At 37.6% G+C, this 25945-nt stretch overlaps 2 protein-coding genes across 3 annotated transcripts; both read right to left on the minus strand.

Annotated features, from left to right (window-relative positions):
• Positions 1 to 1001: 1001 nt before the first annotated feature.
• LOC128016160 (cytochrome P450 27C1) lies at positions 1002 to 8413 on the minus strand. Its single transcript, XM_052600597.1, has 9 exons — positions 7789 to 8413; positions 6180 to 6370; positions 5588 to 5787; positions 4651 to 4860; positions 4378 to 4541; positions 2811 to 2974; positions 2597 to 2675; positions 2166 to 2369; positions 1002 to 2030 (listed from the first exon to the last, which is right to left on the minus strand). Exons 1-9 carry the CDS (start codon positions 8080 to 8082, stop codon positions 1914 to 1916), a joined length of 1623 nt encoding a protein of 540 aa, XP_052456557.1. The 5' UTR covers positions 8083 to 8413; the 3' UTR covers positions 1002 to 1913.
• Positions 8414 to 11848: 3435 nt separating this feature from the next.
• On the minus strand, positions 11849 to 25858 carry LOC128016161 (general transcription and DNA repair factor IIH helicase subunit XPB). 2 transcript variants are annotated; one of them, XM_052600599.1, is made up of 15 exons: positions 25698 to 25858; positions 25102 to 25301; positions 24588 to 24824; positions 24313 to 24362; positions 23765 to 23900; positions 23484 to 23651; positions 23094 to 23298; positions 22635 to 22949; positions 20605 to 20789; positions 19640 to 19842; positions 16080 to 16176; positions 14100 to 14217; positions 13759 to 13877; positions 13480 to 13629; positions 11849 to 12330 (listed from the first exon to the last, which is right to left on the minus strand). In XM_052600599.1, exons 1-15 carry the CDS (start codon positions 25723 to 25725, stop codon positions 12193 to 12195), a joined length of 2349 nt encoding a protein of 782 aa, XP_052456559.1. In that variant the 5' UTR covers positions 25726 to 25858; the 3' UTR covers positions 11849 to 12192. The 2 variants fall into 2 exon arrangements, with proteins under 2 accessions (XP_052456559.1, XP_052456558.1); XM_052600598.1 differs by having other exon boundaries at positions 23759 to 23900.
• Between the last annotated feature and the right edge of the window lie 87 nt (positions 25859 to 25945).

Here is a 25945-nt window from a genome sequence, read left to right on the forward strand (position 1 = left end):
CTAATCACTGATCTAGAGCTATGGCTTGTACCAGGTGACCGCTGTACCATCATCTGCAGGTTGTAGAACGTCACGTGTTGTCATCTCGAAATTACGGTGATAACGATATGGCGTGAATGCTGCATTTTCTTTTGGTTATTTGCAGGGGTGACGCTGCCAGTGGACTAAGCCCCGAAAGTTTTCAGTTAACCCCCGATTGGCTTTACTACTTTGCCCTGTAATTTATGCATCATCACTGAGTTTTCATGCGCATTAAAATAATTTATATTAAAACCCAAGGATTTGTTATCTACACATCCAGTAGAGTCTACTTACGTTGTCATTCACTCCCGACAAGAACCGCCCACTGAGGCACTACTTCTGACCGACATGTAATCCAGAACCCTGCATTGGGCCGATTAATAGATTAGGCCTATACTTGTCTTTAATAATTAAATAAAGCCACTTAGCCGATGCAGATTTTACACACACACACACACACATATATATATATATATATATATATATATATATATATATATGTGTGTGTGTGTGTGTGTGTGTGTGTGTGTGTGTAAACCACCTTATTTGTAATTAAAATAATTCAGCTAATGGCAAATTTAATGGAGACATTTAACATTGAGTCTGTTTCTTTCTCCCGCTAGTCAAACCATTCTGCCATCTGGTGGATAAATCTAATAATTACATAGAGATAAATGCATTTACCGGTACTTAAAATATTTTTATTTTTATTTAGAATTATTTTATTGTTATTATTTTGCATTTACTTTCTTTTTTTTTTTTTTTTTTTGAAGAGTCATGTGTCATCAATCTATCAAAGTTGAATAAATAATTACTTGTTTAAATTAGTTAGAAGGCCAGTCTTTGAGTCACATAGAGCATTTTAGTGTGTAAAAGTTCTGAGGCAATTTTTTTTTACATTTTCATGTAGTTCAGGTAAGCATGACAAAGACAATATTTTTGTTGTTGTTCCTAAATAGTATGTTTAAACAGACAACATATGAATAAAGGTGTAATTTATTCATACAAAATTCTGTAACTTAAAACATTTTCACATATCCAACAATACGGAGTAATTTCACAACTCTCAGAAACAACATTCATTTTCAACAAAACAAAAGAGAAAATTGTTAATTTTCACCATTTCCCATTAACCATCGGTTGCCTATAAGGCTAGTGCACAAAAAAAAATAAAAATTAAAAGAGGCACATTTTTGCATTTCACAATAAAATGTTTTCCACTAAAGAGTTTTAGTGGAATCAAAACAAAATCACTCTTGAATAACAAATTAGATAATTATAGCCACACTGAAATCAAGATGGACAATGCTGTGTTGTTTTCTTTACACAAAACTTATCTTAATATAAATGTCCACAGGACAGGGTTTTAGCACAATCTTCTAAAGTAGCTTTGTAGTTTTAATAGGATTTTCTCATTCGCGTTTGCTTTAGGAATTTTCTGCTTGTAAGCTAGAAGTCTTTAAGCTTATATAAGTGTACCATGTTAAATAAATAACGAGCTTAGCACTAAAGCTAATTTAACAGTAAAACATCTACATACAAGGTGTTCTTGACCACATTTCATGCTCATTTTTAACACTGATATGAGAGAAAAGTACACTGCTGTTATGATGTAAATGAAAAATATAACGCAGTTCTCAAAGTAATTCGCATTGATTCAACTATATAAAATAGTGCCTGTTTAAAATATTTGGTCTTCTGATTGGCTATAAACATTCACACAAGCAAACTATAAAAAATCTTAGAGGCACTTCACACATAAACAAAAGCAACATTCTTCGCTGGATAAAAGCTGGAAGAGGCACTATAATACACAACGATGCTAACAGTCTTTGGACTTCAAAAGCACAGTATGGATTATGGTTTCAATTCCCACAGAGTGTAACGGCACATTACATTCGGTCCACAAATTTAAGGTTGATGGGTGCCCCTGGACAGAGCAGGCCATGAGTCTTAGCACGCACATCAGAGGTCTGGGGAGACACCTCAATGTGGAACTTCTGCAGGAGCTGTGACCGAGAAAAACATTAGACACCATTAGACAAGAATCCACTTTATAATAGCTGCTTAATAATAGCACCACTATGGTTAAGAACTTGATGCTGCTTGATGCTGAGTTTGGAGACGCATATCCAAACACGCACCTGTGTGAGAGCCAGATGCATCTCAAGCTCGGCTATTCTCCTCCCGATGCAGCTGCGGATGCCATAGCCAAACGGGATGGAGCCGAAGTTATCCACACGGTCAGAGGCATCCTTGCGAATCCAGCGGTCTGGACGGAACTCTCCGGGACGGGGGAAGTTCTCCTCATCCATAGAGGTGGAGTAATGGCACAGAGCAAGTTGAGTCTGTGAACACAGGAAGTTGTTCGTTTTTCGCTTTTTAACATACTTAATTCTGTGAAAATATAAGTAAACTGTGTTTTTTTTCTAGGCACACCATATCTACTTATATCCCGATCAAGGTAGTTTATAAATCTACAACTGCAAGAAAGACAGGCTTAAAACAATGCTTCTACTTACAGGGGCAGGTTTTGACATGTGTTTATGAGACAAGCAAATAAAAATGTTCTTACCCCTTTAGGGATTAAGTAACCTCCGATGATCAGATCATCTTGTGTAACGCGTCCATTTCCAGGAAGAACAGGGAAAAGCCTATATGCATTACAGAGACAGCGAAATGTGTTATTGCAACAATACTAGGCATTGTGCAGATCTCTATGAATGCTGTGCAATTTTAGAATGATCACTGTACTTCTGTCATAAGCTGAAGTTGTGGGCGGAGCTTACCTGAGTGTCTCTTTGACAAGCCCTCTAATAAGGGGCAAATGAGCAACATCCTCTCCGGTTGGGACACGTCCTCCCAGCACTCGGTCTATTTCCTCAAAAATCTCCTGCTGTATTATGGGATGTCTTGCCAGAAGGTATGTGCTCCATGACAGTGTGAAAGAGGTCTGCAGAGGGGCAGAGAGAAGAAAATGTGAAGACTTAATAGAGGTTAGTAACATTACACTAATTCCTCTCTTCTTTATTTTAACATCGTTTATTGTTCAATTGCAGAGTAAATGCATTCATACCACCTCTGAGCTGCATCTGAAGATGTAAATACATCTAAATGCCACTTCAAATGCGGCCTCTTTGCCATTTTGGTAGTGCAAATCACAATACCAGCAATCACAATAAAAAGACACAGTGTCAGTATGTCTAATTTATTGATTAAATTTTAAAAAATCATAAAAGATGGTGTATACATTTAATGCAGTTAGAAAAATTGCACTTATAAAGGTTAAAAATAAAAACCTGGAAATCAAATTAGGTGGCAAATATTGCCCCTTAATGGTAAAGATAATTTCTGCTCTACTATATTTTGCAGCTTTACATAAGACGTTTCATTACATAACCACCTCCCATGGACTGATTCTCCCAAAGCTTTTTTCAGCCTCCCTCCAGTCAACATCATTCACTCTCCCCCTTGTTAGGACCTCTCTACACTCCTTTATCCTGTAATGAAAGACCTGCCATGCTTCCCTCCATTCATCATTACTTTTATCTCAGATAAATCTAGGCCTAAATCTGCCTCTGTCATGTGCGTTCAGCTCCAGTGATCACAGTGTTCACCTTCTTTTTGGGGCGACTAATTCCTTTTTGGAGCAAGAACCCAAAACAGGCACCCTGCCTCATAGAGGTGAAGGGAAAGCAAGACAGAGAGACTGACAGGCGGAGAGGGAAAGATTACATAACAGGCTTTGGTTCACAATGGAATGATCCTACGGCTGGAAGAAAAAGAGAGGAAAAGATCAAAGTGAAAAGGATGCCTCAGTGAAACGGGAGAGTCTTGGCAGGTCTTGTTTAATGTGGGTGAGACGTATGGAGAGAGGTCAGCGCAAGGTCAGGTAAACACAGAGGTCGCCATGGAGACTTCGAACACCCCTTACGATCTGACCATTAGAAAAGAGTTCACAGGAAGAGAAGGAGGAGCCTGAGATGCTATCCCGATGAGAAGATTAGACATTAGACGCAACTATTTTTTCAGCTGTATTAATACACAACGTGTTCTGGCTTCATAAATCACCCCACACACGCATTAAAAATACATTGTAGCATAACTTAATTCAGGCATGAGCAACCTTGTATCACTCGAATTCATTTGGGTTACATTTACATTTATGGATTTAGCAGACGCTTTTATCCAAAGCGACTTACAGTGCATTCAGGCTATACATTTTATTTTATTTGTTTTATCAGTATGCTGATAAAAATATAGGTTACCGCTGAAATCGTGCCAAATTACGAGTCATGAACAACAAGTTCTGAAGCATTGACTTCATATCTCCTTCCCAGCAGCCACAGTTCTTACCGTGTCCACCCCAGCCAGAAGCATTTCTGTCATGTTTGCGTAGATCTCCTCCAGATTCATCTCTCTGGTGACCAGCATGTGAGTCAGCAACCCCCCTTTAATTTCTTCGCCCTTCACCATCTTCTTTTTGATCTCTGAAAGCCTCTTGTCCACATGGATTTGGCCTAAAACACACATTTATACAAACTTTTAATAAGAAGCTGTAGTAGCTGTAGAAGACCAATTGTCTCACAGTGACACTGAAGCCCACACCACAGTTCCCTCTGCTCTTACTGAATTTGAAGAGGCCGTCCCATGAGCTGCAGAATTCCTTCCAGGGTTTGGGAATGATGGGGCGCAGCCATTTGGGAATGGCCCCGGCGTACATGGTGGTCTTGAAAGAGCTGAACATGAGGTGCAGTGCAGCAATGTACTCCTGACTCATCTTGGGAATTTCATTTTCCAAGCAGCCCAGACGGGTTTCATACAAAATGGTCGCAACACCTAGAAAAGAGTTCAACATTGTGTTATTCATGTCATATTGCTTCACGTTTATGGATTTACCATATTGAATCTCACTCAACTGAGCTGATTGTTGACACTGTTGTCTTATATCGGCATGCTTTATAGTTAAAATCGCAGTTGTTTCATCACTGGTGATCTTTGCAGCGTTGACACTGTTATTAAATTCAATCGAATTAATATTGAACTGAATGAACGGAGCTGATTAATGACACTAAACTCAAGTTGCTTAATCACTGATGACCATCAGTCACTTTTATTTTCCTGTTTATTGCTTTGAAGCTGCTTTAAAATTATCTGTTTTGTATAAAGCACTATATAAGTATGTTAAAAGGTGACAAAACAACACACTATATAAAAAAAAAATCAAAATCCAAAAACAAACCGCCCCACCGAAAAATGTCTATGGGACATCTGATTCATACTCAGACTCCCTAAATAGCTGGGTCATATTTCATTTATACGAAGCCCTCATATTCCTTTTCAGAAAAACCACTAGGCTACCTGATTGTCCTCTTTTAATTAAAATAGAAAAATCCCTACAGCATTGGAGGAGGAAATTAAACCACTATGAAAGGAAAACTCTTTGGCTGAAGGCCAAATCCTGTCCTGTGATCAAAGCATAAAACATAATATATCAGACCACTTCGCCTTTAATATCCAACTAGAATTTATCACAAAAAAATGCACACTGTGCCCTCAGGCTCACCTTCCATGGCATATTTGAAGAACAGGTCATTGATGTTAAGGACAGACTGTCTGTCGTCCTGCTGGCTACGCAGTGTCTTCACTCTCTTCACCAGGTCGGCCACCACATCGTTGACTTCAGAGGAGAAAACGGTCACGTCTCTGGGCCGCATAACCAGCTGACGCAGAACACTGCGCATCTTCAGCCATTCATCGCCCTCGCTGACCAGAAATACAGTGAAAACAGCCATTTCAAATAACTGTTTTCTATTTGAACATATTTTGAAATGTAATTTATTCCTGTGATGCAAATCTGAATTTTCAGGAGCGATTACACCAGCCACTCCTTCAGTAATCATACTAATCTGCTTAATAAACATTGTCACTATTATCAGTGTTGAAAACAGTTGTGCTGCTTTCTATTTTTGTGTAAACTGTGATGTTATTTAGGATTCTTTGATGAAGGGGACAGCATTTATTTGAAATATAAAATATATTAATAGTTTATAACCACTTTTGATCAATATCAAAAAAGTATCAAAAATCATTTTTTAATCTGATTTCATTTTAATCCCCACAGCACCCCTCAAGAAAGCACATCCGCAGGTACTTACGCTGAGATGAGTCCAGTGGATCTTCCCCTCATATCTCTGTACTCCTTCCAGGACTCCATGTTGCCTCTCTGAGGAGTCACACCTTCAGACCTGAGAACATGTGCCACCATGTCTCTGTCAGCGATGGACACCACCAGCTGAGGTCCAAATCGAGACTTGAAGATCTTCCCATACTTCTGAGAATGCTCCAACTGCAAGAAGATTTGTAAACCTGATCAGTATGGAGCTCAGAAATGCACTGGAACCATTTGTTTTGTTCTTGTTTTTGTTACCGATGTAAAGTATGTGCTTTAAAGGTTGCTTTCTTTCAAACTGTAAATGCTCTATTTAAATAATACGAATGGAAACAACATAACAGTGATGAAGCAATAAAACATATTTGTCCATATCACATCACCCATTTCCTGACTGACAGTATGTCTCCCCAAAGACCACATGATTGTTAGTCAACTGCTCATTATGCACAGGAAGACGTTTCCCAGTATAAATGGCCCATTTGCAAATACGGCCCTCGCTGCGATCTTGCCCACCACGTTCATCCCCCTTCTCAAGTCGTTTGTACCATTCAACACAAAGCCACCTCTGTGTCTCAGCCTGGAAGACATTCTCATCTTTCACAGTTCTAAGACGACTTCGTTGCACAACATAACTGATCCCTAATGTATACATGTGAGCCAATGCCAGCCATCACTGGCCATTTTAGATTAGTAATGGGCAGTTCTTGGCTCTGTTTCAATGCATTAGTTAGAATTTATTTCACTGGCCACCTTCCACAGGATGTTGAACTGGAATGACATGAAGAGGAACTTACTGAATTGCAATTTGAGAGGAAATCAAGATACACACATAATTTCATTTTTAATTACAACTGGTTATAAATATTTACTCATTGGAAGAATTGATTAAATATTTATCTATAGAATAAATGCAATTGTTTACATTAAAGATACATATTATTACCCGATTTAACCCATTATATTTTATTTTGTTCATATAAACCAAATATTTTTGGTGTTAAATTATATTTTAGACTTGAATAAAACTATGTTAAAACTTGTAGATGTTAACATTTTTAGGTTACACATTTTTCAGTCTGTATTCTGTAGCCCTGTGTGGCCTAAATCATTCCTGAGTGTTGCAAATCTCTGTCATTCTTTGGGTGTTTGGCAGTGACCCCGTATTGCGTGATTCTTCATTCTGCGCCTGGGACAAAATAAGTTTTGCGACTGTCCCACGCGATGGGGTGGAGACTGTACTCTCCGGTTTATGCAACTCCAAAAGTAATTCAACACCTCACGTGTCCGCACTGCACATTACGCAGCCGAACTGATTGATCTTGACTAGGTTTATTTATAGTTTGTGCAACAGCAATTGCTGGCACTGCAGTTTCTGCCAGATTGTTAAATAAAAAGTTAATAGGTTACAGAGCACATAAAGGGGATACAACTCAAATATGTGGCCTTTTTATTAAATGAAACCGTATGGTTGAGTACCGTCTTTTCCGCTGAACGTGTATTGAATGTGTAAACTGCGCGCTTGAGGAAACATTGAAATGCAAACACATAAGTTAACGCGTAACGGTGGTCACGTTTGACCGCGGTCGACTCACCTGGATCTCATGGATGCGGCTGAATCCATCCCGGTAGAAGAACTCAGTGAGGTTCGCCATGGTGCTGGGTCCGGGCATCTCATGGAGGTTCTTCACTCTCGCCACCTTCTGCTCCTCAGCGGCGGAGCGCACCATGTTCTCCTCCTTCACATCCTCCTGACTGTGCGCCGCGATCTCCAGAGAGCTGCTCGCCACGGATTTGTGCAGCCCGAGGGTTTGGAAGAAAAACGGCTTGGATGACTCCTGGAGCAGACTCTTGCGGGCCAAGTGCAGAATATTGCTTTGAAGAGCCATCTCAAAGACCGTACAACGTGCTATCAAGATAAAGTCAGGAGTGTCTTGTAGATGTGAAGGTGCTCGCAGGCTGGAGCGAATGCGCACTGATGAATGGTGCGCAGCGGCTTTTTAAAGGTCCACGGGAGAGGTTAGTGATCAGCGAAGGGGATTGGACACTGGAGTTTGGCCCTGGCATGAGCAGAGGTCCTCACGCACCCCCCACGAGGCAGAAGACGTGTGCGATGGAAAGCTGAAATGAAGGATTTTCTTTTGTTGCAAAATAAATTGGCCATTACATAAATCCATTGTGGCTAGCAGCTCTCGAGTTGACCCGCATTAACCGCAAGACTCTTTAGTATTTGTCAGCAACTGGAAAAGTACTGGTGGTGTGCCCAATTTCGACCCCCTGCCAAATTATTAACTAGTAACTGCCTGATTGCCTAATCATAACTCCTCCTCCAGATCTGCTCTTACCACTACCAACCCTAGGCTTGGGGGAGAGTATACAGACATTTAATAGTTCAGTTCAGTTTAGTTAATTTTATTTAATTAATTTTGTTTGCAGGGTAGACAGAAACAATACATAGCCTACAGGTTCAATCAAGTCAATCCTTGAATACTGTTTTCATTTCAAATAATTTTAACTACAATATCATTCATTAGCCTAATATTCATTTAGAGTATAGACAAACTAATGTAATATTCTACATTGGCAATTTGTTAAATCCGCCCTATTTTAACCCATTTCCTTTTTGTTTTCTATTTAAAAACAAATTAGCGGAACATGAATCTATCAAATTGGCACTTCTATAATTCAAAGTGTAATCAAAAACCACAAATGTCTTTATCATAAGGTTAAGCGTTAACTTTAAGCTGTTGGATCATGAGAACAAAATAGTTATGTTTCTCTGTCTCTGTCATTCACTCTGATAAGCAGTTTTCTGCCACTGCACTGTAAAAACATGACGAGTGCTGTTAAAATTCAACTTTTACAATTTTTTGTCATCCTAACAACAAACAAAGCGGTCTGTAATGCATTGCAGCAGATATTACAAGATTATTACAAGATATGTGCCTAATCAAACTAGAATACAAGATATCAGAAAATAATATTGGGGGGTCAATTGGCTATGTTTCTTAATATTGGGGGGACTCGTTCCCCTCTGGTGGTTGGCCCTTTAAAAATATGATTTGGATTTCATATCTCTGCATGTGTTTATTATTTGGACATCATAGAATGGTAATCTCTCTCGGCCAAGTTTTATGTCTCTGCATTAGTGCAAATGTGTTTTTTTTAGTTCACCGTCTACTCTCAGAAAACTTTTAAAGCACAAATATGTACCTTTAGGTGCTGATGTTCCATTTAGGGATAAATAAGGTATAAAGTTGTACCTTTGTCCCAGAACAGCTTTTTTTTTCTTTTTCTGAGTGTGTGTCCCATCAGGCACTTTGAATCAAGTGCGTGGTTTTGGGGGCACCTGAGGTAAGAACCTCTATTTAACACGAATGCAAATCACGTCTGAACATTCCTCAGCTCTCGAAAAGAAAGAAAGAAACAAGCTCAGAAGATGTGTGTTTTTGCCAGATTCTCATTTTAAGAATTAAATACGAAATCACTGATTCAATTTATGTTTCAGAAAAGAACTTTTGTGTTCCATCGCCTGCCTTTATATAAATCTTTCTTTATCCTTCACATCGATCACTTTAACTGCACATGCACATAAGAAAAGCCCACTGATTATCCTTTCTAAAAGAATTCACTTGTTTTCTTGGTATCAAAAATGATGACTCCGAGCCAAGCGGATATAAATACTTAAAAAAAGAAAAGCCCTAAAAACTAGACGTCTCACTTTTGCCAAAAGAGTTGTGAAAGATTGTTTTGCGTTTAGGTTCTTATATCAGTGTTTGTCAAGGTGCATCAGACTTCTCAAAACATAACTACAATCATATTCATATTCACAATCTCCAATCACTGTCATGTAGCCGGGGTTTTTTGTTTGTTTTTTGGGGCGCATGTGCAAAGAGCAGAAAGGACTCATGGGGCACAAAAACAGGCAGTGAAGGGTAAAGAATGGAGCTGGTAAGGCAAATTAACTAAAAACAAAGTGACAAAAGGCTGTACCCAGATATGAAATTATTAATTGTTATAACCCATACAAAATGGCATATATAGTGCATGTATAAAATGTGTATATACATTTTGGTCATAGTTTGTTATTCTGCAGCCTGTGCCAAAATGCTTCATTTTTTTTCATATTATCAATACACACTCCATACCCTTATAACAAAACAAAAAAACTGATTTGATAACTTTGATATTTTAAAAAACTGATAAAAGAGAAAAAACTGAAATATCACACTGACAAAAGTATTCAGAGTATTAACTTTGTACTTTGTCGAAACACATTTTGGCAGCAATTATAGCCTCAGGGTTTTTTGGAGTAGGTCTAAAATGCAACAAGCTTTTATGCATCTGAAGAAAAGACAAGACAAAAGCTCCAAAACATGCTAATTGGTAATGACCATCTTAATTTTTTTTTTCAAATATTTAATGTAGTCTCAGTTAATACATGCCAATAACTGCTATATATACTACCCATGAGTCTGTACAGCATCAGTTATTGAATCAATTTGTTGAGGTAGCTGCTGAACTAATAACTTCTTTGTTTTGAGGGAAAACCAAAGGAAAAGCACCTGAAACATCTACTGGCAGGAGTATGTAATGTGCCAAGCTGCATATATGAAGTAATGAATCAAGAGCATCGATATAAAATGGATTATCTGTATGTTTGCGTAGCTCAACTGGTGGTAAAAACTCCAAAACAATAGGTTTTAATTCCCAGATAAAGTTTGAATGAGCTGGAAGTCGCTTTAAATTACCTTGGACACAAACTAAAAACACAACTCTGCCTTTCACTGGTTTGCAGACTGAATAATATGAGGCTTGTTCCTTTAATATCCATCTATAACAAGATTACAAATTCAGGTGAATGGGGATCCCGGATTTCTCCTAGTGCGAGAGACTATTGGATTATATGATTGAGCAAATCACATGAAGTGGGTTTCCTTCAGGACCGTTCTGAGAAGAGGATTACATTTGGAGGCACAAGAGATCATCTAAGTTCACTATGAAAAAAAACTGCATTCAGTAGATGCGCAGCGAGACAAACAACAGACAAATGATTTACTTCCACCCTCAGAAAAATCTCCAAAACTGTATGACTAAAACTTCTTTAAAAAAAAAAAAAAAAAAAGCTTCCTCGCTATTTAGACTAAGAACTAGAAGTATAGATACCCCAAAATTATTTTTAAAGGGATAGTTCATACAAAAAATTGACATTCTTTCATCTTTTACTCATCCTCACGTTTCCTCCTTCTTTGGAGCATTAAATGTTATCCGTGTGGCTACCAGCAACAGTTTGGTTACAGAAATTCTTCAAACTATCTTCTTTTATGTTCCACAGATTCACACAGGTTTTGGACAATATGAGTTGGAGTAAATGGTTGCAGAGTGTTAATTTTTTGGGTGGACTATCCTTTTAAGAATAGTAACGTGTTATTTTGTTAATTGGAGAAAATAGCTACACACAAGAGTGCTGTCAAGGGGTGGACGAGTCTTAACATATATAAAGAAGATCTCTTTGGGTTTAAGACTTTATTCTTTGCAACTTTATAGATCTTGTCTATGCACAATCAGCTTGTAACACTCCAAAGAGAAAGTAATAATTTAAATTGCATCATATGACCCCTTTAAGATATGTAATGCACTTATATAAATGTAGTCTTGTTAGTTGCCAAACAGTTTTATTTGAAAAAAAGTTTTGCAGTACATTTCAAATCAGGTTCTGTTTTGGCTTTTACATACTGTACAAACTTAATTCTTTACAGTTCAGTTTCTCACAACAAATTCAAAAATAATCGTCCTTATAATTCATCCTGTTCGTAATACTATACATATTAGATTCTTGAATCTTTCTGAAACTATAGAAGTTTTGTCTTTGAATGGCTCTGTCTGAGACAAGGATCCATGAATTGTCTTTTGTTCAGATTCAAGCCGTCCCAGAAAGTGTGATGTCTGGGCCTGCTGTCTCCAGATGCTGACGGTGCATCAACGGGCCGTGAGGGAGTTCACTTGCGGAAGCGTTTAAACAGAGGATGGACATTCTTGATTGCTGAAGACTTGCTACCGCGGGATGCCTGGTATTCCATGTAGACGGTATCGTCTGCACCAGACATGGAGCTCATAGTTCCCATTCGGCGAGAGAACTATAGAAATGGGTCAATTAAAAAAGAAAAAAAGACAATCCTTACTTATACATGTTAAGCAGGTTAACAAAAAACATTTTGACGCAAATACAGATTAACCCACTCCTTGGAAAGCTTAAATGCACGTCAATACTATAAACCAGAAGCAGAAAGGTAATTTCTACAATTACTAACAGAAATAATAATTAAAAAAACATTTATTATTGATTTTTTTTTTATATTAAAGAATAAAAATTACAATAACGCTTAAAATTACTAACAATATAACCAAAATTAAAAATGACAACTGGAAACATGAAAGTAATTTTAAATCATTCAAAATGTTCATTAAAAACTGTAGAAGTAAATAAATAATACAAAAATAACACAGCAGCTGCAGAGAAGAGATTTTCAGTGAACAGTGAATAACTGGTGAAACCATATGTGACCCTGGACCACAAAAATCAGTCTTAAGTGTCAATTTTCTGAAATTGAGATTTATACACAAGCTGAAAGCTGAATAAATAAGCTTTCCATTGATGTATGGTTTATTAGGATCGGACAATAATTGGCCGAGATACAACTGTTTGAAAATCTGAGGAAAAATCTAGATACTGAGAAAATCTCCTTTAAAGTTGTACAAATTCATTCTTAGCAATGCATACTACTAATCACAAATTAAGTTTTGATATTATTTACAGTAGGAAATTTACTAAATATCTTCATGGAACATGATCTTTACTTAATATCCTAATGATTTTTGGCATAAAAGTAAAATCGATAATTTTGACCCATACAATGATTTTTCTGGCTATTGCTAAAAATATACCCCAGCGACTTAAAGACTGGTTTTGTGGTCTAGTCACATATGGGTATCTTCGGTCGCCCTGGTGTCTGGGTGGCAGATATACGTCTTAGGAGAAGAACGTTGCGTGTGACCTTTAATCACTTGTCACCTAAATAACCTTTGGAGAAATGCTTTATTAACCTTATGTACATCTGTTAAGACACTTGTTTTTCTGCAGACTGACCAATCAGAATCCATTTTACCTATGTATTGTAATTACTCATATGTAGTTACCCTTAATTACCCATAATCAAGATCATACAGCAACTTACACCTAGCAAACAAATGAGGCAGCAGAGAGGAACAAAAACGAGTGGAGATACCTGCGGCTTCCCTCCCACGTCTCCTATCACAACTTCCTCTTCTGCGTCAAGATCAGATGCTGCCAGAACCTTCTGCAAGAGCTGCTGCTGTTCCTCACGAGAGGAAAACATCAGGTCTTCCTCCTCCATCCCAGCCAACTTTGTGATCACCTAAAAAGAAACGACAAGAATGTGACAGACTGAGACTCAGCATACCTGGTATTACAATCCAGTTTGGCTACAATTTCCAATCAGCATAATCAAATTCAGGGGTTGGCAGCTCAAGTATGGCCTTGATACCTTGAAACTGTATCCCTGGTCCACCAGGAAGCGCTGTCTCTTGGTGGAATAAGCCATTTCCTGTGTGTCCTGGGAGACGAGGGAGTAGAAGTAAGCATTGTATTCCTCTGCAACCATACCTGTGCAAAAAAAAATAAAGAATGACAGGTCAGTTTTATATACAGATTTGACATTTTGTTTAATTAGTCAAAAAATATTGCATTGTAATTTCTTCACTAGAAGTTCTAGATGACCTTAGAAATCATGTATTATATCAATTTACAATATCGAATAAAACTAAAATGTTCTTTGCAGATATCCCATAATGATGTTCAACGTGTTGACTTCCAATGGCTGGTTACCTTTCTTGGCTCGCAGGACTCTGCCCAGTCTCTGAGCTTCCTGGCGACGGGAACCACCGTGAGAGGAGATCTGGATTAGCACGTTTGCCTCTGGCAGGTCAAATGACGTATCTCCTACCTGACAGAAGAAGAAAACAAGAGAAAGCATGAGAATAGAAGCGGAAGACAGCCATTCTGAAGCGGTCTCAATCAAACCTGCTAAATAGGACTGTAAAAAAACGAAATGCCTAAATCTTTAATGGGAAACCAGATAAAGTGAACATATGAGAATGCCAGAAACATACGATCGCTTTGGCATATTGTAACATTTCAGAATGTAACGCACTGTAAAAATATGATTTGAAGCCTTTAAGTTTGTCTAGTAAACATACTAATAAATCCTGGAGTTATGAAATGCTTTGCACAAGCTGTTTTGCACAATTTTGCCAACCAAAATATTAAGACATATCATCCCCGAGCAATCCACAGCGGCATTTCATTTCTTTATCCACGTTTTGAACAAATCAGACCTCTCGGTGTATGACATTACCGCGAGAGTGATTCATAAGCACAAGGAGTCGTTTGCTCTCTAAGCTCTCGCAGTACTTTGATGTCACACACCGATCGATCTGATGGTGATGATCCGCTTCAAGTCGAAAAAGCCTAATGATTCAATGAACCATTCATAAAGAACCTTTTACTTCACTCCTGACTGAATCAGCCATTTGAACGAATCAAATGAATTAATAAATGACTCGATGACTTAATCACCTACCACCACCTACTGGCAATTTTAGTTTATTATTTAGAGTATCATATCATTCAAGAAATAATTTTATATTTTCATAGTAATGATAATAAAATTAAGAAAATTAATTATAAAAGTTATAGTTCACCCAACCAAAAATGACAATTCTGTCATCATTTACTCACATGGTCCAGAAGAGTATATGTAATAAATTTTATCAAACAAAATATTTCTCGCTGAACCTACTTGATGTAATCTCTGTTTGATGCTTTACACAACAATGACTTTAAATAATCTTTTCAGAGTAATTTATCCAAAATTTATGTGCGATTAATTAGGTTAATCAATCATCACATCGTGTAATAAATTAGATTAAAAAATGTTAAATCGCTTACCAGCCCTAGTTATTTATTGTTTGATTTACTTACCATGACTTCTGAACACAAGGGTTTACTCTATGGTTTACTCATGACAACATTCAGAAAGGTATTGTTTAGTCTGCTAGGATTTTAAAGATACATAGATGTATGGTGTTTTAAACAGCAGCAGAGTGATTGTTTTGTTAAATGATTTATGTAACAAACAAAAAAAAAAGTTTTTTTTAAAGATTATGGTGAAAAGGGTTTTTTTTTCAGGTCATAATACATCTTAGACACATGAATGTTATTAGCTTTTCTTAATCACCTAAACTGTAAAACTGTGTGTTTATCTTGAAATATGGCTGGAACGTCAAGTTCTGAAAGGAATTAAAGGCTCACATCAGTGTATCACTTCTGCTGAACTTGCATTTACTGCAACACACCAGCTTCTGACTGTTAAAATCATTTTGAGATTCAGTTAAATGCTAATTACATAGAATAGATTTATTTATTATAAGTTGCCGACTTTTTCATTAGTGTGAAAGAGGCTAAGAATAACACCTAAAAAATGAAATGTTAACAATTTCGTCCCCTTGGAATTGTAAGGTTCTATCTGACATTTTTGTCATAATTGAGTTATTCACATATTCTTATTCTGTGACAATTTATTTACATTATGTCTTGTTTTATTTAAAGTTGTGTACATTTTGGGATTTTTTATTGAAAAAACGGTTCTATCTAAATAAATCTATAGAACACAAAAACTTTAAAGCTCAATATCTCAAAACTACTCAGAATGCAGATAGAACCTTATAATTCCAAGGGGACGAATTCTAAATGAAAATGTTAAAATTTACACTTTCACAGGAAAGTGGACAAAAGAAAGCCATTTACCTTGGAGATGAAGATGGTATTGATTTTGGGATTGTGTTTGAAGTTTTGAAGGATCTGCATACGTTCTCCTTGAGATGTGGGTCCATAAATATACGGTCTGATGAGAGAGATCAAAAGAGAATGTATGGGAACACTATTTTAAGGTGTCCTTGTTACACATGTTACAGGTACTAACTATTATAATAACAAATAATTATGCATAATTACATGCAAGTAACCCTAAGCCTTACGTATATGTACAAAACATATTCCAAAAAAGTTAGGACACTGTACAAATTGAGAGTAAAAAAGGAATGGAATAATTTACAAATCTCATAAATTAATATTTTATTCACAATAGAATATAGATAACATATCATATGTTAAAAAGTGAGACATTTTGAAATGTCATGCCAAATATTGGCTCATTTTGGATTTCATTAGAATTACTCATTCCAAAAAAGTTGGGAGAGGTAGCAATAAGAGGCCGGAAAAGTTAAATGTACATATAAGGAACAGCTGGAGGACCAATTTGAAACTTATTAGGTCAATTGGCAACATGATTGGGTATAAAAAGAGCCTCTCAGAGTGGCAGTGTCTCTCAGAAGTCAAGATGGGCAGAGGATCACCAATTTCCCCCAATGCTGTGGCGAAAAATAGTGGAGCAATATCAGAAAGGGGTTTCTCAGAGAAAAATTGCAAAGAGTTTGAAGTTATCATCATCTACAGTGCATAATATCATCCAAAGATTCAGAGAATCTGGAACAATCTTTGTGTGTACGGGTCAAGGCCGGAAAACCATACTGGATGCCCGTGATCTTCGGGCCCTTAGATGGCACTGCATCACTTACAGGAATGCTACTGTAATGGAAATCACAACATGGGCTCAGGAATACTTCCAGAAAACATTGTCGGTGAACAATCCACCGTGCCATTTGTCACTGCCGACTAAAACTCTATAGGTCATAAAAGAAGCCATATCTAAACATGATCCAGAAGCGCAGGCGTTTTCTCTGGGACAAGGCTCATTTAAAATGGACTGTGGCAAAGTGGAAAACTATTCTGTGGTCAGACATATCAAAAGTTGAAGTGCTTTTTGGAAAACTGGGACGCCATGTCATCCGGACTAAAGAGGACAAGGACAATCCAAGTTGTTATCAGCGCTCAGTTCAGAAGCCTGCATCTCTGATGGTATGGGGTTGCATGAGTGTGTGTGGCATGGGCAGCTTACACATCTGGAAAGGCACCATCAATGCTGAAAGGTGTATCAAAGTTCTGGAACAACATATGCTCCCATTCAGACGTTGTCTCTTTCAGGGAAGACTTTGCATTGTCCAACATGACAATGCCAGACCACATGCTTCATCAATTACAACATCATGGCTGCGTAGAAGAAGGATCCGGGTACTGAAATGGCCATCCTGCAGTCCAGATCTTTCACCCATAGAAAACATTTGCCGCATCATAAAAAGGAAGATGCAACAAAGAAGACTAGAAGCCTGTATTAGACAAGAATGGGACAACATTCCTATTCCTAAACTTGAGCAACTTGTCTCCTCAGTCCCCAGAAGTTTGCAGACTGTAATAAATAGAAGAGGGGATGCCACACAGTGGTAAACATGGCCTTGTCCCAACTTTTTTGAGATGTGTTGATGCCATGAAATTTAGAAATCAACTTATTTTTACCTTAAAACGATACATTTTCTCAGTTTAAACACTTGATATGTAATCTATGATATATTCTGAATAAAATATTGAAATTTGCAACTTCCACATCATTGCATTCTGTTTTTAATCACAATTTGTACAGTGTCCCAACTTTTTTGGAATCGGTTTTGTACAAGTACATGTAGTTAATTAATATTACTCAGTAATTTATATGTATAATTACACTGTAACAAGGACACCTTAAAACAGAGTGTAACTGAATGTATTTGTACATATATACCATCTTGTGCATGTTCAAGAACGCATCAAAAAAAAAAAAAAAAGTGACGTGACATTCAGCCAAGTATGGTGACCCATACTCAGAATTTGTGCTCTGCATTTAACCCATCCGAAGTGCACACACACAGAGCAGTGAACACACACACACACACTGTGAACACACACCCGGAGCAGTGGGCAGCCATTTATGCTGCGGCGCCCGGGGAGCAGTTGGGGGTTCGATGCCTTGCTCAAGGGCAACTAAGTCGTGGTATTGAAGGTGGAGAGAGAGCACCTTCAACACCTTCATGCACTCCCCCCACCCACAATTCCTGCCGGCCCGAGACTCAAACTCACAACCTTTCGATTGGGAGTCCGACTCTCTAACCATTAGGCCACGACTTCCGGTCGTACGTCAACCCTTCGTACAAGGGAGTTCACACGCCTACAAATTAGGTACAATTTTACAATATATTATAAAATCAAGGTATCAACTTAGAAAAAGCATATTTCTAGCAGAATCATACTGTATATTCACATTATTAAACATACTTATCTATGTAGACCTTTATATAGCCTAAATATACATACCTATATATAAATTAATTTTATAAAGATACCACTTGAAGTTGCAAGCTTCACCTCACAAACCCTCAGAGTCCTTCAGTGTCTCCATACAGAATGAGATTTAGAGTATAGTCTTTCAAACACACTTTGCACACATTAAGCCCATTCATTTGGCAAAGTTAAAGGTGATTAACAACAAAGGAAAGCTGATTACAGGTTGCACCAGGGCCAGTCGCATTTAACTGCCTTCTAGAAAACCCAGACACAAAGACGGGTTTGCATCATGGCCTTACAACATACACAGTTCTGTTAAGTACGTTTTTTGTGGATCATTTGAGCTCATGCGGTGTGCTAAGCTCTTTTGTGTAAGCTGCTCAGTACCAGCTTTTAGAAAGTTTATGACTTTGGTGATACTGCACGTTTCTGGAACTCTAAACAGGGTTCTGAGAAACATTAAAATTATTAAAAGAAAAAAAAATCACTACAGTCCTCAAAAGACCCTAAAGAAAAGCCATGAAGAAAAATCCCATTCGTTTTTCGAAAGCACATTATAAGTGGCAAAGCATTTCCTCACACACACACACACACACACACACACAAACTAACAGAGCCAGTTGAAATTATTTAAATGCAAAAACAAAAAAAAGTAATGCCAACAGTACACTCCTAGATTAAGAAATCATGATTTCTTATCGTGAATTGTGTGAACAGCAGATATAGTGTTTTTTTCTGGAACAATCAATCGACTAAATTTTATGTTTGAAAGAGGCTAAAGAGTAGTTTGTTCATGTATAAAGCAACTGTATTACATTTTTGTCTTTTTTTTCAGATTTTCAAATACCTTTTCACATTGAATCAGTTTTTACAGTTATGCTTCATGAAGCTGGTTGGCTTGATTTATCTGAAAAATATTAAATGTCTATAAAGCAGATTAAAGGGACAAATCCGCCTTAAATATAAGAGGCCACTGATTGTGATTGTTGAGCTATACAAAAAACCTTCCAGAAAGAATTGGCATGCATAATGTTGTTGGGGTAAAGCACTAGTGTATGCATAAGTGATTGTGCACGAATAAAACAAGGCATTACTTGTTCAGGCGGATGGCATATTCTTTCAGAGCAAAGACGTTGTCGGCAAAAACGATGATCTTGTCGTTTCTCCGCTCGTGGAAGCGGATCAGGAACTGACATGCACGGAACTTGTTGGGATTCATGGTGTAGAACAGAATTCTCTTCTTCGTCTTTATGGCCACATATTCACGATAAAACTCAGGAGACATGGGACACCATACCTAGACACACATAGAGCAAGAGGGAAATGTACTGTAAGTTTAAAGCAAAACCCATTGGATTACTGCACCCCTCCAATTAGTTTAATTAACTACAGGGATTAGCTCCTCAAAAGGGCAAACTCCAACAAACTCTCGTAGTCACTAATGAAGCTGCCATTTAATTAAAAACATATATGGAAGTTATTATATACACATGTAAACCTTATCTATACATCTGTAAATATACAAAAACTGAAGAAACAAAGACATCTTGGACGACATGGGGGTGCGTAAATTAGCAGGAAATTTTATTTCTGGAGTGAACTATTCCTTTAAAGGCTATAAAAGGGAAGGAAATTATTTTTTTTCTTTAGAATAACCTACAGTGATTTGCATTGGAGGTTTTTAATATATACAGAGCTTTTTTTTGTAAAGATGGTGTTTTGAGCACAGTGAACAATGCATGGATTGGCACATGCGGTTTTCTGCTCATGTGGCTAAAGGGCCTGCTGGGCTTATTGTTTAGGAAGATCAAAAAATGAGAGGCAATGCTGAATAACAGTATTGAATTTGTTTGTACACCAGGCTCCAAAGCCTCCCATCACGGTGTTTCACAACTTCACATGCATTGTTGACCCTCGACAAGGTTCAGACATCAATCTAAGTTCACATTATGAAATATGCACGTGAAAAGGTCTTTTGTTGTAACATTGGGGGAAATGTTCACTTTCTTTCCTGTTACATATTTGTTATAGCAAGATGATTATATTTTTAAAACCTCACCTCAGCACACTGGACTTTAGCAATGTAACCATTGTTCTGTAGTTCCATCCAGTTCGCCTCATAGAGCTTCGGCCCAATCAGGAAGTTAAGATCAACAATCTTATCATCCTCTCTCACTAGTGTGGCAGTGAGACCCAGTTTACAGTGAGCCTGGACTATGGTCAGAACCCGACGGAACATCCTTGCTGAAAGACAAACACAAAACAGTCAGAAATCTGTCTGGTTTTCATTTATATAATTATGTTATTTGTGTTGAAATAATTTCTGTTCTCAATGAAAGTGAAATGCTGAGCTAAGTGACAAAATTCCAGCCAATCAGAAAATATTCCTCAGATATTTAATTTAATTTTGCTTCTCCACAATTTCAACGATTTCCACAAAAACAAAGTTTTATAAATTTGATAAACTTTTATTAAACAGTTATTATACTTATTAAATAGCATTAAGTAATTAAATTAAATACATTCAATTTTTTAATTTTTATAATGCATTTTTGTCTTGTCGATCCACCAGTCCACATTTACGTGTTTTCAGTGTACAAATATTCGATTTTCGCATTGGTCTGATCAAAAACAGCAGATAGCTGATTGAAAATGCGGATTCATTCTCTGCCAGCAGGAGGCGCTTTTGGAACAGAAGACACATCGGTTTCCCTGGTAACAGCAGAACAAAGCAGCGGTCAAGTTTACTCAATGAAGTTTAATCATCACACTAAACCATATCGTGATTTTTGTCTTTCCATCCCCAAATTTGAAACCTCTTGAAATCATAATTTTGACTTTCTTGTACAATTTAAGTCTTTTTTTGGCCTTAAATTGGATACAACTACATTTAAGAATTGTTAAGGACCGCAAAAACCCTTTACCATATTTGATGTGCATGATGCATGCATGTTTGTTCAACTCTGAATAAAAGCCTAAATTAATTCTCTTTATGATATAAAATGATTTCGGCTCTTCAGAAGAATTGGATTAAATCAAATATATATTAATTCCATTAAATGTCCATTCATAAAGATTACTTTCATAATGTCTTCATGAACTATTTGAAGTTAAAAATGTTAAAAAAAACATTCATTTTTGGGTGAACTATTCCTTTAAGACTGCAATAAGAAAATGTTCAAAACAAAAGACAGCAGTGATGCCTTTTTAATATTTGCAATCTGAATTATGATAGGTTGTCTGTCTTGAAATTAGTGGTCTACCAATATATCTGCCCATATTTGGCATTTTTTAAATATAGGCATCGGCCAATACATTTTTCTGCTTGGCCGATGTGTTATAGGGGGACTTTTATTTTGAGGGCGTTTATATCATTTAAACAAATCTTTGAATGACTAATGAACACTTACATTTACTCATTTAGCAGACGCTTTTATCCAAAGTGACTTACAATTGCTCTATATGTCAGAGGTCCATATAGATCTCTGTGTGATGGTCGGTCCATTTGAATTAAATGCTTTAAACTTTAAACTCGTGATTTCAAATTATGCTGCGCTTTATGCATTTGCCCACTGTCATATTCATGTAATTTCCACTGTGTGCTGTATGTAAAATGAGGGTCGCCCTGGCTATTTGAAAAATATTATTCCCAGTGCACACAAACTTTCCAGAATACTGAGTGCCCCGTTTATTACGGTTTACTTCATTTTTATATATTTATTAAATATTTGTGAAAAATACCTTGTATGTTTATTTTACACATTTATTTTTTAATCCATTGTCAAATGATTTCAAATTTCTTAAATATTAATAATAATAATTAAAAAAAAAAAAATTTATATCGGCTATCGGCACCCCAGCTTTCCAAGATATCGGCATCGGCTGTCAAAAAACACATATCGGTCGACCACTACTTGATATTACTGAAATTTCACAGTGGGTGAGCCAACTGATGTGAAATGCAGACAACAGAATTCAAGAAAACAAATTAAAATAAATAAATAAATAATTGCACTGATGACATAAATTCTCACTTGATATTTTATCAAGTAGCAGTCATGGTGTGTGACCTTCACACACTAAACCTACCTGGGATTGTGTGCACCTCATCTAGGATAATGAGCCCCCACTCCTGACTTCTCATCCACTCCATGACCCTCTCAGCCTCCCATGAGCGTTTGGTGGTGTGCCCTAGCATAGAATAGGTGCTAATGGCCACTGCGCAACCGATGGGTTTGTCTTTTGCGTCTGAAGTGAAACGGCAGATCTGGGAGTCATCAATGGTGGACCACATCTTAAACTGAGCCTTCCACTGTTCCACTGACACAGAGGAGTTTCCCAAGACCAGACAGCGCTTACGCACTGTGCAGGCAGCCGTGACGCCCACCAGTGACTTCCCAGCACCTGTAGGACAGAACAATACAACAACAAAAGACCATAATAAAGACTTTTTTGGTTTTACCCCAATAATACCATTACATATATCAATACACATCTTCTGGGGAAAAAAGGGTTTAAACACTGTACATATGTTAAGAGACTGTTTACCACAAGGCAGGACGATGACTCCAGACCGAGCTCTGCCGTTCCCAAACATCTTCCTTAGACTCTTTTCCTGATATGGTCTCAGCACAGCGGTGGGCTTCAGGTCCATGTTGATGTCCGGGTTCACCGTGTCGTTACGGAAGTCATACTCGGCCAGAAGGGGATACTCCAACTGAATGCAACGTTTCTGAAGCTCCTCTATCATTTCCTAATAAGGGCCAGCACAAAGAAGAAGAATGAATATGCATGAAGTCTTCACTGAATGCTCTAATCTAAAGGATAGCCAAAATGAAAAAGTTACACCTCAATCAGGACTGTCAGAAGTACAGTCAAAGATAAATTAACCTTTAATTCACAATGAAGAAACATTCTTATCCAAGCACAGACACACACCTGACGGATCTCGAATGACACTGTTTGTGTCTCTTCCTCCTCCTCCTCCTCTTTATCCATCTGTTCGTAGTAATTATAGATGTCCTCTGGCACCTGATTTCCTGTGTGCTGCCCATCTGAAGGCTGGGAGGTGGATGGACCACCACTGTCCTGCTGAGACTTTGAGATCTTGACAGGATGACACAACAGGTTTTGGTAACAGGTATGAGCCATTGCTCCACTGGGAATGTTAAAAGTCAGAATGTTTACACCCAAACAACATGTTTTGTGCTCACACTCACTGCTGATTTGCTAGAGATGGTCTCGGTGATGAGCTCAGTCTCCTCACCCTCAGCAGAACGAAGACGACAGTCTCGAATCACCGAGTCCTGTAAGAGCCTCTGAATGACATCAGGGAACGCACTCTCCACGAAGTACCTGTTCTCAACACAGACACACACAAAAACTTTACCTTCTGCACTATCAATGGCATGTGTTTGTTGCACAGTCAAGTTTTTAAGGACTCACATGTGGCAACCAAAAGTTTGAGATAAAAAAAAAAAAAAAAAAATATATATATATATATATATATATATATATATATATATATATATATATATATATATATAATATCAGAAATGAATACATTTACATACAAGCCAAGGAAGCATTAAATCGATCAAAAAGGAACGACATCTACAATGTCACAAAACAAAACTTTCCATTCAGAAAAACTTTCCATTTCCAGAAAAATATAATATTCAATATAAAACATTCTCTTACATATCTGATTTTCTAACCTTCTTTAGTAAGAAGTTAAGAATGAGCCATTTTAGCAAAATGGACCAACCTGTTATGCTTCAGGACTAGTTTGACTTTCCCGTAGCTCACTGTGCACAACTGCAGGAGAAGACAGAGAGCAAATTATTGGCTTTGTTCCACAGAAATTGAATATAAAATAGAATTCTTATATTTATGCATTTATCCTAAGCAACTTACAAAAGGGCGGCAAAGCTATTAGAGCCAACAATACAGTAGTCGTAATAATAGTCATGCATTGGTCCGTGGTCATGCATTGGCATATGCTCATGGTTCAAACAGACTTCACTGCCAGCTAACACACACCTTAATAAACTGCACTATGCCGTCTGGCACAGAGGTCTTGCTGAGTTTCTGCAGGTACTCTATGATGTCAGAGGTCTGCAGGCCAACGCTCACAGCGGCGTATAGAGAATAGGCTGTCAGCTTGTACTCGTGCACATGGGTAGGTCTGCACACCGGCTCTGATATGGCCACCAGGAAGTCCTGAGCATATTTATACACAGGAGAGAAACCCTCTAGGAAGATGTGACCATCTGGAGCCTAGAGAGTCAAACAAAAGAGTCAAACACACGGATAATGATAGTTTAACAAAAAAAAAAAAGTGTGTCAACTTTAGATCTAGGCAAGTTAAGATTCTAACAAATATAGCTTTCTGTACAGCACTAAAGACAGTATATTTGAAGCAAATATATAGGTCTTGAGACATCTCTATACCAAGTAGTAATTTTTTTATTTATGCAATAATAATAATTAAAAAAAAGAACTCTAATTCTCCCTTTTCGTTCCCATGTCAAGGATCATGGATCTTGAGTCTTACCACCCATAGGGGCCGAGAAGTGTAATCATTTTTGAGAAGCATCTGTAGTCTGTAGTCTTTGGCTCCATACTCATCCAGTTTAGTGCTGGATTCATCCACATGCTTCCCAGCAGCGGCTGGAACAGCCTCCTGAGACTCACTGCCCATCACCTCTTCATCATCCTCTTCCTCATCATAATAACGTTTCTTCGACTTTTTATCTAAAGTGAACAAACAACCATTTCAGCCATGTAGACTAGTGATGATGAGCAATCCTGCTACTGGAGATCAGGTTTTAGTTTAAATATCAAATTCGTTTTGGAACTCACAGACGAAGACCTCGCTGGTGCAGGGGTCTTTATTGATAGTGTGAGTTAACATCATTCAGAACCAATGTCTGAATCCACACTCAACTTTTGTCAAAAATGTACATTTGACCATGCTTTTAAAAAGAGTGACTCTTACTTAATGCCTAGAATGCTTAGGGGCGATCTTGATTGCATTTTTTGTTTATATATCAGTGCTTTCTTGAGTGGGAATTAAGTATATCTTTATATGTAATTTCATAATTACGTAAAGTCATTTCTATTTAAAAATGCATATTTCATCCATCTTACCTCGATCACTCTTATCTTTCTTTCCCATGGTGTCAGGCCTTGTAAACACAACCTATTGTGAATTCAGTAATGGTTAAACACAATTTAACAACAAAAACGCAGGAGAATTCATTGAGTCGTCACAGCTAGCGCTGTCACGTCCATCACAACATAACGCGCTTTCTCTACGGATAAAGCGCTTGAGAAATTTAAAGCAACATACAACAGTAGCGCCACCTGCCGGCTGGACGTGCACGCGCGCAAACGTC

This window comes from Carassius gibelio, chromosome A6 (genome assembly GCF_023724105.1).
Source record: "Carassius gibelio isolate Cgi1373 ecotype wild population from Czech Republic chromosome A6, carGib1.2-hapl.c, whole genome shotgun sequence".
NCBI lineage: Eukaryota > Metazoa > Chordata > Actinopteri > Cypriniformes > Cyprinidae > Carassius > Carassius gibelio.